Source organism: Spea bombifrons, chromosome 7, assembly GCF_027358695.1.
Source record: "Spea bombifrons isolate aSpeBom1 chromosome 7, aSpeBom1.2.pri, whole genome shotgun sequence".
NCBI classification, from domain to species: domain Eukaryota; kingdom Metazoa; phylum Chordata; class Amphibia; order Anura; family Pelobatidae; genus Spea; species Spea bombifrons.
The window spans coordinates 27942472-27955742 of NC_071093.1; the positions used below are offsets into that span (position 1 = coordinate 27942472).

The window sequence follows — 13271 nt, forward strand, 5'->3', positions numbered from 1 at the left end:
CCCAAATTATGTAGATATCAGCTATAGAAGGCATAACAAAAAGTCCTACATAGAGGACCTCTATTACCCCTCATTTCTTACATTGATAGGGACAAAAAATTCTACTTAGCAGGTAGACATTCAAAGAGAAGTATCCTCAGACAGGCAAAGTTACTATACGTATTTGATTTTCTTCTTTACAAAATGAAGCAGTTTATATCCAACTTGGACAAAATAGTACATATAATGTAACAACTAAATTTTAAATAAGCAAAACATAAGTAACCTCCTCAAAAAGTAAAGCACTTAAACAATAGACGAAGCAAAATAGTGTTAATTCCACACAACGTTAGCAATAGATAAGCAAAAAACCCAACTAGACCACGCATTTATTTAAAATGACACTTGGGGGTTGTCACAGATGGCCTCAGAATAAGTCTAAATGGAGTTCTGTGGACTACCTGTAAATCATATTTTAAGCAGCCCGACTATCTGAAAGTCTCTTTTCAGAGCATATAATTTATTGTCTATTTCAACAAGCCCTACAATTATAAGGACATACCTGTGCTACTAGTCTACATTTGTAACGGAGTCTGAATAAAGACTAATAAAATTGCTATATCTTCTTCTAGATCAAAGGCAGGACTTTCTGAAATGCTAATGGGGCCCTGGGATAACTACTGTTGGTGGACCCCTATATAATCCTAAAGCTATCATATTAAGGTATTGGAAAGAGTACATACCGCTGTCTACCAGCACCATAAATAGTTCATACACAATTTAATGCCAGTGTGTAAATCATACATAGCAGATGAGGGCTGGGAGCATTCAGGCCAGAGGCAAATCTAGGAAACTGGCCAAGTAAGCAGCCAAATATACATGTGGCAGACTGCATGCTCAACATACACAATATAGCCCTATCCAGCATACATTGTATGCATGCATTAAAAAGGAATACACACAAAAAGCCATTAAAGCATATAAAAGCATTTGGTTGTACATGTTTGTCTAAAGCCCCTTTCCCCGCCCCCCCAAAGAACCTGGTGGAACATTTGAAGTTGTAAATACAATGTCCCAAAACGTTATTTTAATACATCCAGTGTGGCAACTCATTATGCCACACTCACTCTCTGCCAGGACATACAAGCACTTGCATGGACATCCATACAGGAAAGCATGCAGAGGTGCCGCTTTCAAATGTCAATTAGCTACCAAGGTAAACGTGGAGCTCCATGTTCTCTTACATGGTACAACTCCTGAAAGCCTTTGGGGCTTTTCATTCCTCGTGCTGGACGGATCATAAAATGTAGTCAAAAGCAACCAAAATTGCAAAAGGAAAGTTCAAAAAGACACCAAAATCATATGAAACAAATTACTTGATTTGTAAACAACAAGACTCGGAACATTAACATGACATCTAATATAGAAATGTTCCAGCTTGTGTTCATGCACAAAAAAAAAAAAAAAAGTAGAATTTGTCTTTGGAACGGAAACCAATCTATACACAGTAGAACAGCCACTCCGACACATCGCAAATCATTCTATTGAATAAACACATTAATACATGTAAATATGACTTGATCAACATTTGGAGATTTCCAAAAACACCTAATCTTCCCCTAGAAGCTTCATCCCTTACATATGGTACTCGAGCGTTCAAGGATTTTATATACTGCCCCAATAAATCTCTGATGGTCAATATGGCTGCCCTAAAAATGCCACTGCTAAACCATATGGATCCATAACGCCCCATAAAATCTGCTCTCAACAACTACTAGTACTTGATGCACTTTACAACATGGTATATTTATGCTTTGCCTTATTCTTCTAAAGTTTTGTATTGTGCTTTTAAATTAAAAATAAATAAATAAATAAAAGTGACCTTGTTCCGTCACTGAAATGTTTTCCCGATTTTGAACACAGCTATTCTGACGGGTGCCTGGATCTGGCCATGAACTTAACTGAGCCAGTCATGTGAGCGATAAACACAAAAATTCAGCTGACTAAGGACAAATAGTCACGACAGATGAAGGGAAAACTGTCTGGTTATGTTACTAGCCACTGCATAGCCTTATCAAATTCAATTTATTAGAAACAAAGCAGGGATGTGCATAGATGGAGACTGGGGAAAAAAAAAAAAGTCTACACTTTTAGCAAACAGAATGAAAAAAAAACAAGTTCTACAGACACTGGTCTACAGACATTAGTAACAAACTATAAAATGTTGACTGATAGCGTTACTGTTTTGACGGTCATAACATTCTCTGCATAGTTGGACTGCTAATTATGACAAGTGAACATACTCACAATTGCTTATGACTCCACCAAGAGGATCACCCTTGAAATTAAATTCAATGTCCATATACTTGCCCTGGTTAAAACAAAAAATAAAATACAAATGAGTGCTCTACAAAACGACCATTGATTACTTAAGACATCAAATTAGACACTTGTTTAAAGGACAGCAAGATAACAGCTAACCTGAAATGTTTTTTGGGGTTTTTTTTTTTTTTACGTTACTACTATAACGGGTTAGTTTTAAAATGCTGTGCTGCATTATATTTGAGAGCGAAGACCACTTCTAGGATAGGGATGAGGTAGTTAAGTTCCATGTTATTATATGTTATATAGGAATATTAGGGAAAAATATTTAAGCAAATAATATTGAAGTGTCTGAGATCTAGCACCAGAGAGTCAGGTCAGGTCTAGATAGTGAATACAAATGCATAAAAAAGTGATCCAAAGTTTGTCCTCAAGTGAGTGCACAAACATATACTGCAATAACATACTCACAAATCGTGAAGAGTTATCATTCCTTGCTGTTTTTGCATTGCCAAATGCTGTTGAATAAATAAAAAGCAATAAATAGAGTACACTGTGCATTCACCTAACATCCTCGGGAAAAATGCTTTTTAAAAAGGGACAGTTTAATGTCCCTGACACCCCACTAAAGAGTATTGCATTTTGAAGTATTGTATGAGAACTTTAATATGCAAAACACTTACCTGAGCTAGCAGCCACGGCCCTGCAGCTACCTTCCTCCTCTGTGGTCTAACATGTTGCCACTGATTGGCTGCCTAAAGCAATTTGAGTGCCTGCCACACATGCACACAGGGGACTGAATCAAGAGCATAACTAAAAACCATTGCCCCAAGGCTCCTCAACATGTTCCATAGCTTGTGAGTGCCATCTTTGCCCCAAGCAACTTGTCAGTGCCATCCTAATCCCCAAACACTCTGCGTGTGCCATCTTTGCCCCCAAACAGCTAGTCTGTGCCATTATTGCCCTAAAAAAGCTTGTTTTATACACATTCATGCTCACACAGAAACACAACACATCTATGCTCACACAGACATCCATGCTCACATACACAACCCTTCCTGCCCATTTCAATGTAAAATAGTACATGTGCAGCCAATGAAGTGCCAATCCATTGTGACACTGGACAGGACTGATGGCAAGTGAGAACTCCTGGTGAAGACGGTCTCATTCATTCTGACATGGTGCAAAAAAAAAAAAATGTAGGGTACAGCTTAATATTACGTCCCCTATACATATGCAAAAGTATAGCCATGAAAATGTAAAGGGACCACACTGCTGTCATATGCATTAAAGGGCATATGGTGGTTGGAGTGTCCCTTTAATTACCAATGAAAGGCAATTGTCAACTTTTCAAGAGGTAGTGGAAACAATGAGGAAGAACATATAAAAAAAAAATAAAAAAAAGGAACAAAACAGCAAATACAAACAGTAGATACATACCTTCAAGAACTGGATTTGACTGTAAAAGCTGTTCCTTGACTTGATTAACTTCAGCTCCCTTTCCACAGACAGCTGCTACATATGACATTACCAGCTTACTGGCCTCTGCAGGAAGAAAGAAATGCACCTATGTTTCAAACCAGAAGCCCAAAGTTGTATAAGAGATACAGACCAACGTGGGAAACTTAAGTAACCAAAGAAAATGTTAGGTAATGGATTTTCTAGTGTACCTGGTATACAATTTACTTAAATGACTTAATACAAGACTGCCACACATTACCGTGGTTACAATACCACATTAAAATTACAAAATAGCAGCTTAAAGGGAATCTACTAGTAATATGTTGCATAACATTTTGTTTTGAGAATTATTCCTAGCTTATTGGTTTGTTTACTATATTATTAGTTTTCCACCAAGAATACAGCCATAACTCATGACCATTTAACAATTGAGCAGTCTAGGCCATTCTTCTAGAAAGGAGGCTCAGAGTAAGTACTGTCACACGCCGTGTTCTTTGTTCATCAGAAGGTAAACTTAAATGTCATACTCTTAGGTAGTAATGATATCGAATAGAAGGGTATGGCGGTGAGAGTTTTTTCTGATATGTTGTGAAATCAACTAAAAATGGCGGACCTGATGACATTCCAAAACCATATTTTATTTAGATATCTTTAGAGCTTGAAATTAACATGAAGGAATATGAACTGGGGGTAACCCAAAAAGGATCCACTATCACAAAAGAATGCTATTCTCCCTGTTTGTTAAAACTTAACTTTTATTAAATCGAATAAGTTAAAAAGCCATTTGGCTAAAACTGTGAAAATAAGTTGGAATGAAATGTCTTTTAAAGTAATTAAAATATTAAAACCAAAGTCCTGTCATATGATTTTTTAATGCAGTTAAGGGAATATACCAAAGACATACATATATATACATCCAACTTTATAATAAATATCATATATACAATGAGTGGGACAGGGGTTCATGATCTGTAAGGGTCTGAATAGTAACTGGATATTTGGTATCCTTAATATTAAAGTCACTTAATTGGGTTTCAGAAAGTTACTTTGACAAAATGCTATTACTTAAAAAAAAAAAACAAAACAAAAAAACATTAATATAAAAGGTAACAATATGTCTACATTGATAAAAAATTGTAACCCAATGCTGTTCATATAAGAGCTACCCCGCTTCAACTCCAGAACCAGCACACTGGTTTCATTCACGAAGACCATTTGTTCTGTTTGGACAATATCAAATCTAGTAATACAGTAGAAGGGGCTGTAAAAGACCCTTAAGGCCTGCTTCCAACACACAGCCAAAGCCACAGAAAAGTATTCCCACTCAGCAGCAGGCCATGTTCCTTTACATTTAAATGTAGATACGGATTTAAATTTCCCACGATAGTGTTCCTTTCATGAAAATGTGATAACACAAGGAAGTACTTGCTAATGCGACAAATGCAGAATAACTTGACAAGGGCTGCCAAAACAGATTATCAAAGAGCTGAATGTTATCTGTCCTTTTGCAGGGTTAGAAGAAAGCAATGAGAGGATGCATGCAGGCAAATAAATGGAACAGCGGTAAAGACAGGAGATGAGTCACTGAATCCACAATTACATGTACTGTTCCACTTGATGCCCATTTTCAACCACACACACACAAAAAGACTGGGGGGGGGGGGCAACACATACTGAAAGCACATGGAAAAAAAACCCAGCAATATAACACATGCATTTCTACATAAAAACATTTTATAGACAAAATTTGATAACTACATTCAGAATACTTCAAACCACATTTATCAAATATAAATACAGTTGGTATCTAGATCTGGGCAAACTAGCCACCTCACAGTGCTAGGCTTTAGTCATCAGGTAGATAGCCTAAGCAGATATGCTGCTAAATTCTTCTGAATCATTTTGCATCCAGGTAAGAGTCAGGATTAGCTAATATCACACAGATGGCCGTCTCGTGCACTTCTACTGCTTTGTAAATAAGCGATAATTTGATGCTGAAACCGTTGCAAGAACTGGTCCCTAATAACCATAGGGGGAAAGAAAAATCTTATGGTGGGCAATCAGGTGAAGGCAATCGAATTTACATCTATTGGAGGACAGACTCCAAACCACAACCTAGCTCAATCTCTACAGTGTGGAGCCACTGACTTCTGTGCCTTTTAGTTGGAGATGGTGTATATACGGTGGGTTGAAATCTCAATGGATTCTATTACACGACTGCTGAATATATTCTGCTTTTATTTACACTTATACCATTTTATTTATTTTTTTTAAGTTAAAGTTTATTTAACTTAACCTTTGAGTTTCTTTTGCAGTCAATAATGTAGGCACATCAATCATTGGTAGTATTAGTTGCCAAAGGCACACTGCACTGAGAGGCAAATGTATTCAGTCTTGCCACCTTGTGCCAGCTGCTTATTGCACAGCCATAGGCCATTGTTTTGCGAAAAAAGAAAAAAAAAAAAAAAAAACGTAGACTAAATAAAACCTTGAACGATATTTTAATACATATTTCTCTTCTTGGTAATGATCCCATGACTGCAGAAAACAGATTTCCCCTTTCTTCTTTCTTTGAGTGGGGCTTTTAATGAGGCTACTTTGTAACAAACCAAACCAAAAATCAGGAATTTCAATGGGCTACTGCAATTAATGTTGAGTAAATATGGATAATACATGTATGCTTATAATAAAGTTCATACAAGAATAGATATCATTTGAAGGCTTTCTGAATCATTTAAGAACCACATTTTGGCATGTGTATTAAGCCTAGATCCCCACTATATTTCTTTAGAAATTTCTTTTAAACACCATGGGTGGATCTGACAGACCGCAGCACCATTCATGAGTAGGGATAAAGAGGTAAGTCTAAAGTGCTGGATTTACTTCTTTATACCAGTAAGAATAAAGGTGAGGTTGACCCTGTTGGAGTGGCACAGCAGCTCGCACTGTGTGTGCAAGCTGCATTGAAGACAAGCTGAAGACAGGGTAAGTTAGTAGTGTGTATCTGAGGGGGTAGGCATATGTATGTAAGAGTGTGTGCGTGTCTGGGTATGTTCGTGTGTGTGCATGTGTGTCAGTGTGAGTGTCTGGTTGTATCAGTGTCTGGGTAAATTAATGTGTGTGCATTTGAGTTCCCTTTCTGAGGCAAGGCTCTGGACCCAGTCGTGCTAAAGGCACAAATATAATGGTTTTGTTTTTTTACAGATCAAAGGCCTAGTTATAGGTCAGTTTCAAATTCGATTTCTAACACAGGCTACACAATTTCACTGACCACAGCTGCCTACATAGATACAAGGCATGTTCAATATGCAAATAAAGAATATAGGCTGGTCTATAATACTGCTTATACAATATGACAGCATCTTAATCTAAAGGCTTGCTTTTGTGTATGGTGTCATTTAAAATAAAGCAGACCTTGGTCCTAAAAAACATTTTTCACTCCCTCCTGTATAAAGTTTAACCAACAATAATAATAATGACTAAGGTGGAATTGTCATACTTTTTGAGAAACACATTAATCTGCTCTCTCATATACCCACAAGCCTAACCACTAAGGTTGATAATGCAATAAAGCGCAAGTAGATACGATGGCACCCCCCACTGGGGACCCTTCGGGCACATACTTGTTATATTTCTTCCCAAGTGTCAAGTTTTCTTCCTGCTCTGTCCTTAGTGGTTAGGATTGAGGGGTTTTGGTGAACAGATTAACATAGGTGTCAAAATGTATGACTATTCCACATAGAGGTTGGCCACATTTAGAAGGCTGACATTTTTTATGGACCATGAGAGGATGTATATATTACTAGAAGATAGATTTTAAATTTTTTAATTTTATTACTGCTGCCGCTAATAATAATCAATCCAGATCTCTAATATGGTCCGTCCAAAAGGATTTGTATCTGTGTATTCCCTCAAGCAAAACAATAGGGTGTTTATCCCCAAAGATTTGCCTCTCAAATCAATTAATTTCAAGTGCCATAAGTGCTAGGTTGGACCCCCTCGTCATGGTAGGTCTAGCGGACAGGTGGGAGCACCATTCTGGGTCCGTTCCATGCCAGCAATCTTTATAAATATATCACTGATATATTTAGAAGATATTCCACCAGAATTAATTAGAGGAGATTCCACCAAAAAATACAGTACCGCATAGAAAGATTACCGGTTTTAAGATTATTTCATGGAAAAAAAGACATTGTATTAAGAAGTTTCTGTATCAGTGTTCTTCAGTTTATGGAAAACATATCTTATCACATTTGTTTACATTCCATACTCCATGGGGTTCTTTCCACAGCTTCCTGTGAGCTTTCTCTTTTTGCTTTTCCCAGAATATGTAGGAATTTGTATTAATATATCAGAGGACAGAAACAGGTGTACTAGAACATTTAAATATACAGATGTGTACACAGACATGACTATTACACATACACCCAGACGTGTGTGTGTGTCCGTCCGTCCGTCCGGTGCCTTTCCAGGACAGGTTGCAGAAGGATTTAATTTAACATGAAAACTGCAAGCCCACAACCAAAGGCATACCTAGGAGCTTCAGATACCATAGAGACTTGCACATTTTGCTGCACATAGGAGACAGGAGGGAGTGAAACTTAGCCCGGGGAGGCTAAGCTAGCCATGTCAAGTGACAGGACAACTCACAGATGAGATCACCTCCCCATAATAGACACAAAAGGCCAACATTAAATGCCTGGTAGACAACAATGTTCAGGAGAGTTCCAGGATTTACTGTATGGTTAATGCCCTTGATAATGGTGTAGAAAATGCTGAAACTGGTTGGGATTATTGGAGTGCCATGGCCATGTCTGTTTGTGGATGTGTTTCAGGAACTTTTAAATGGATACAATAAATCTGTTGTATCCTTCTTGTGGAGACCTGCAGCTGTATATACCTTTTTTGAAGATTATATATTTTGGAAAGGGACTTCCAGAAACCTTCTGATCCTTAGCTTATCATAGCTTCGTGCAGTAACACTTGCTTTTTTCTAAATGCCTGCTCTTGATATAGTTGATACACTGTTTCTCCTGTTTCTATTGCCGGGTCCCTAGTGGACATAATAGTTAACTACTTCCAACAGTTCACACTTGTCTTGGATAGGTGATGTTATTCCTTATACAGTTTACCGTATCTGTTGGTGAAGAGTGGATTTTGAAATAGAATTTGGCAACGGGTATTTTTGTGATTGTCATCTAGGAAGATAGAAGCACATGCTCCACAACAGATATTATGATTTTCAGGTAAATCAATTATATCACTGATGTCACATTTCTAATGCTTGTAATTTTAAATACATGCAACTCAAAAATGCCAAGCATCAACTTTCAAACAATAACTATGCAACTTTTTTTTAAAATTTAGGAACACTAAGATTTGTGACGTGCACTAAATACTGTGTGTTTATAATGCATATTGAAATTAATATAAAATAACTAAAGCATTCATCAGTTAATGGCAAATATAACTGTGTAAAATACAACACTAGCCCACAATAACTATTAAAGTACTTTTTTTATAGCCACAGGAAATGACTGTCTCTTATGTAGAGCATGGCTTCAATTATTCTAATGAAGAAAAGATGTGCTGTAATATATTAAAAAAAAATCTAGGATGTTTCTCCTTAGAAGGGAATAGCAGATTTCTCATTCATGGCATAACTAATCTTTTAACCCACAGCATTGCAGTTACAGAAGATATTTAATGTGTCCCGTGGTGAGTTGTGCGAGTGGCTGTGTGTTGCAAGTTTTGTTCTTTTGAGTCTCGGTTGAGTATGTCTGAATGATGAGAGCTACTGTTAGGTGCATTTACAGAAACAGAGTTGCGTGAGTGCCTAGGAGTTTTTTTGTCTTAACTTAATAGTGTCTCTAACTAAGTTGCTAATGCTGCATTTCATTACAAGTGTTACATTCAGCAGAGTAGGTGGAACAGCACCTTTAATTTGTTTATATGGTCATCTATGGATATTTTTTACACGTCTATGAAAATTGGATTTATCTACAAAAGCAGTTTAGGACAAAATATTCTAGACCATACCTGTTTTTCCAGCTCCACTTTCTCCTGTAATTAATATGCATTGATCTTTATCCTGGTCTCTCAGGGAACGATAAGCTTCATCTGCGAGGGCATAGCTGTAATATAGGTAAAAAACAAAGTGTTAGAATATTTACAGTCTCATTGTACTCAATTTGGAAATCCTCGCCGAAGTAAATACTGAAGAACAAAAAAAAACTTAATGATTTCATCAGAATAAAAATGCCCTCTGGTTTCATAGTTTGCATCTAGGTGTCCAGAGAGCCATACACACCTAAAAAACTTAGTGGGCACTAACTCTGGCTCCCTATTTATGCAACCTCACTTTATTAGGGATAAAGTCTCATGTGCACCCCAATTACTGAAGCTGTGCTAGACAACATACAATATAAAGTCCAGATTAGCAGTTTTATCCGTTTGGTTTGTCAATCTGGTCTGTTGCTCAACAGGTTGAGTTGATAACTCCACCGCTACTGAAGAACTGAAACTTTTTCAGAATTATCAAACCAAATAATGGACCTTTAAGCTCAACAAGTCCATATATATGCCATTTAGGTGCACTTTTTCAGTTTATGACAATGCAAGCATTTCATGAAATCTATGCAACCAGTAGATTAAAAAAAGACAAGAATATTTAGATTTAAGAAATTATAGAAGGGTTTAACCCTCCCATCCGTAAGGGTTACAGATTTTTATAGTACCTCTTAAGTATTGTACTATGTATTGTATTACATCTTGCAAAAGTAAGGATAAATGAACAAAATCTATGGGACCAGCGGGTCTGTCTCAATTACTCATAACATTGGTACTCACATGATTAGTTTCAGATATGAAACATAGGTTTACTCAAGTAGTCCTTTAATAACCTACCCAAAACTAATAGACCAAAAATCATCAGGTTTTATTCTACTCATATTAATCATAAATATTACTATCAAAACTTTTTTTTTGCCATCTAAAAAATGTGTAACAGTTAATTTTTGTAAATATTTGACTCTGCAGAATACAAGTCTGTAGGATCCTGCTCTCTAGCAAATCAACACTTTGCTGACCGTGCTACTTGTTTCTGAGGTTCTAGCCAGAACAGTATGTGCCATTTTCTTTACTTCTCATTTTTCATTTGCCCCCTGAGGGAATGCTACATGGAACTCAAGTGACATCACTATATGGAACGCACAAAACCGCAGCAGACAGGCAGGCTCAGGAAGTAATCTTGGCTTTTACCCATATTACAGAACAAGATGACAAACCTTCCCCACAACATGAAATATCGATAGCAACCTTTAGCAAAATAAAGCTATTCTATGAGTTTACAGAGTAGCAGAGGCACCTAATCAATGCGCGTTTTGTGATACCGGGGACTATGATTATGTAGAGCAGGTCATCCACAGTAAGAAAGAAGCAGAAGCTGGCATAGTTTTATGTAAAATGTGCTGCATCTCATCTTACAGAATCAATTAAGTACTATGCGGCCCTTCTCACAGAACAAACTCAACAGACTCATTTTAGCTTGTGATTTAAAGAAAAACACCAACTCCAATATGAATAAAAATGACTACATTGCATATCTTTTTCCAAGGAAGACATTATTTTTCCTATGATAAATTCTGCTGTGATGATCTTACGTGTTAAGGTTTGTTCAACCCTAATCGGCAAGAAGGTAGATAACCAAACCCTACCTTAATCAATCTTAACTTCCTTGCAGCGCTCAGTTTGCTTTTGCTATATAACATTACAGAGTATGGAAAATGGTTGTAGTCATGTCCCAATCAGCCAAGCTCTTCTCCCATAGAATTAGCCTTAGTTGTCTGGGAGAACGGAAAGGTATTTGTATTCCCTTTTCAGAAGTATGTCCTTATTTTAGGCCAGTAACAGTAGGGAAATATTTAAAGAATGCGAGTCAAATAATCATTGAATCCTGGTTTTCACCATTTAATGCACTGATTTGGATGAATCCAACTCTAAAGCTGACCCAAAGATCAACCTATAGTCTTGATAAACCATTATTGCACAGAGGTACAACTGAACTATCAACAAGGAATTAAATTGTTTACTTTACAATTCGTAATGTTTTGGAAGACAAAATGGAGAATGATACAGTGTTGCTTAGCAACAGCAACAAGCAGCAACAACAAAAACAGTACACTCAACACCTAAACAAAAGGAGGCAAAAAAATACCAGACTCCCCAAATAAAAGGCAGATTTATAAGTGCTCTGATGTTTACAAACAAGTGTCTTAATATAAATCATCCTATCAAATATAACAGGGTTCTAAATTTCTACGCTTGCATACTATATCTTCATAGCCATCAACACCACTGTAAGTGGAATCGCAGTCCAGCACAAAGAATAGTTGAGCACAGTCACCTATATTTTAATGTTATTCAAGCAATTTCTTTACTTTAAAGGTGAATGATGTAAGACTACAAACCAAATGATTGCATAATTTTTCATTTTAAGTGACAGAAGCTATCTCATCTACTGAACTGACACACAGAATACGTTTACATTAAGAATAAAATAGCTACTTTCACATCTAACAGAAATGTTATACTATAAGAAACATTTTATCATAAAAAAATATCAGCACTGTCATTTTACAGAAATATTTAACAAAAACACACAGTTGGCTATGTATCGAGGGCAATTACAGTGCAATGTTATACATGTCATACAATACTCCTGAGGATGGCTCTTCATTTTACCCATTACACCGAACACCTTTTACCTTTAGGATGTATAGCCCCACTAAAAAAAAAAAAAAAAAAAAAAAAAAAAATCAGGATTTTTTTTTTTGATACACTTAAATTCTTGAACCATTTCTCATCCATTAAATACAGCGCTACTGTATTGTATGTGGGAGCAGATCTATAGGGGTTACAGAGTTAAGGGCTCTGAAGGTCAGGGTCAAGAGCCCAAATTTAGTTATTGAAGGTATAGGGGGCCAGTGGAGATAGAAGAATTAGTTCCCTAAAATATTTTGATTAGCGACTCCGGGTGGCATCTAGGGAACTTTTCAGGGAGGGTGTAGCTTGAAAAAGCACTGGAATTTTTAAGCTGTATTTTGTGAGCAGCATTAACCAATATGTAACTCGGGCTATAAAAAGAAACCCAAAGTTAAATAAAAGCATATTAAAACTTGTAGAAAAAGAAATAAAGTTACCACTACCACAAATACTACATTTTCATCTGCTGTCCTTTAATTATGGTTATTATAGATAATTAATGTAAAATCAAAGGACAAACAGGGCTACAAGACTTTATAAAAGGTACAACACACACTGCCAGCATTAGCTGATGGGAAACAAATGTATCTTCAGGGGACACTCCAACCATTATATGCAATTAACAGCGGAGATGTCCTTTTACATTTACATGCTGTTCCTCTTCCAAATGGAGGTTTCAAGGAGTGAACAGGTGGCAAAAACTGGACCACATGAGGAGGGGGTTGAGCGCCAAAAAAGCACACATG

The 13271-nt window shown here is 36.7% G+C and overlaps 1 protein-coding gene across 6 annotated transcripts in view; it reads right to left on the bottom strand.

Moving 5' to 3' along the window:
• The window catches only part of MYO1B (myosin IB), an 83929-nt gene that overhangs the window by 37332 nt on the left and 33326 nt on the right, over positions 1–13271 (bottom strand). For all 6 annotated transcript variants that reach the window (XM_053471845.1, XM_053471840.1, XM_053471846.1 and 3 more), the window contains exons 4-7: positions 9802–9896; positions 3742–3846; positions 2773–2819; positions 2287–2350 (exon numbers count right to left, since the gene is read on the bottom strand). In XM_053471845.1, the coding sequence (XP_053327820.1) occupies positions 2287–2350; positions 2773–2819; positions 3742–3846; positions 9802–9896 (311 nt within the window). The remainder of the gene's footprint in view (positions 1–2286; positions 2351–2772; positions 2820–3741; positions 3847–9801; positions 9897–13271) is intronic.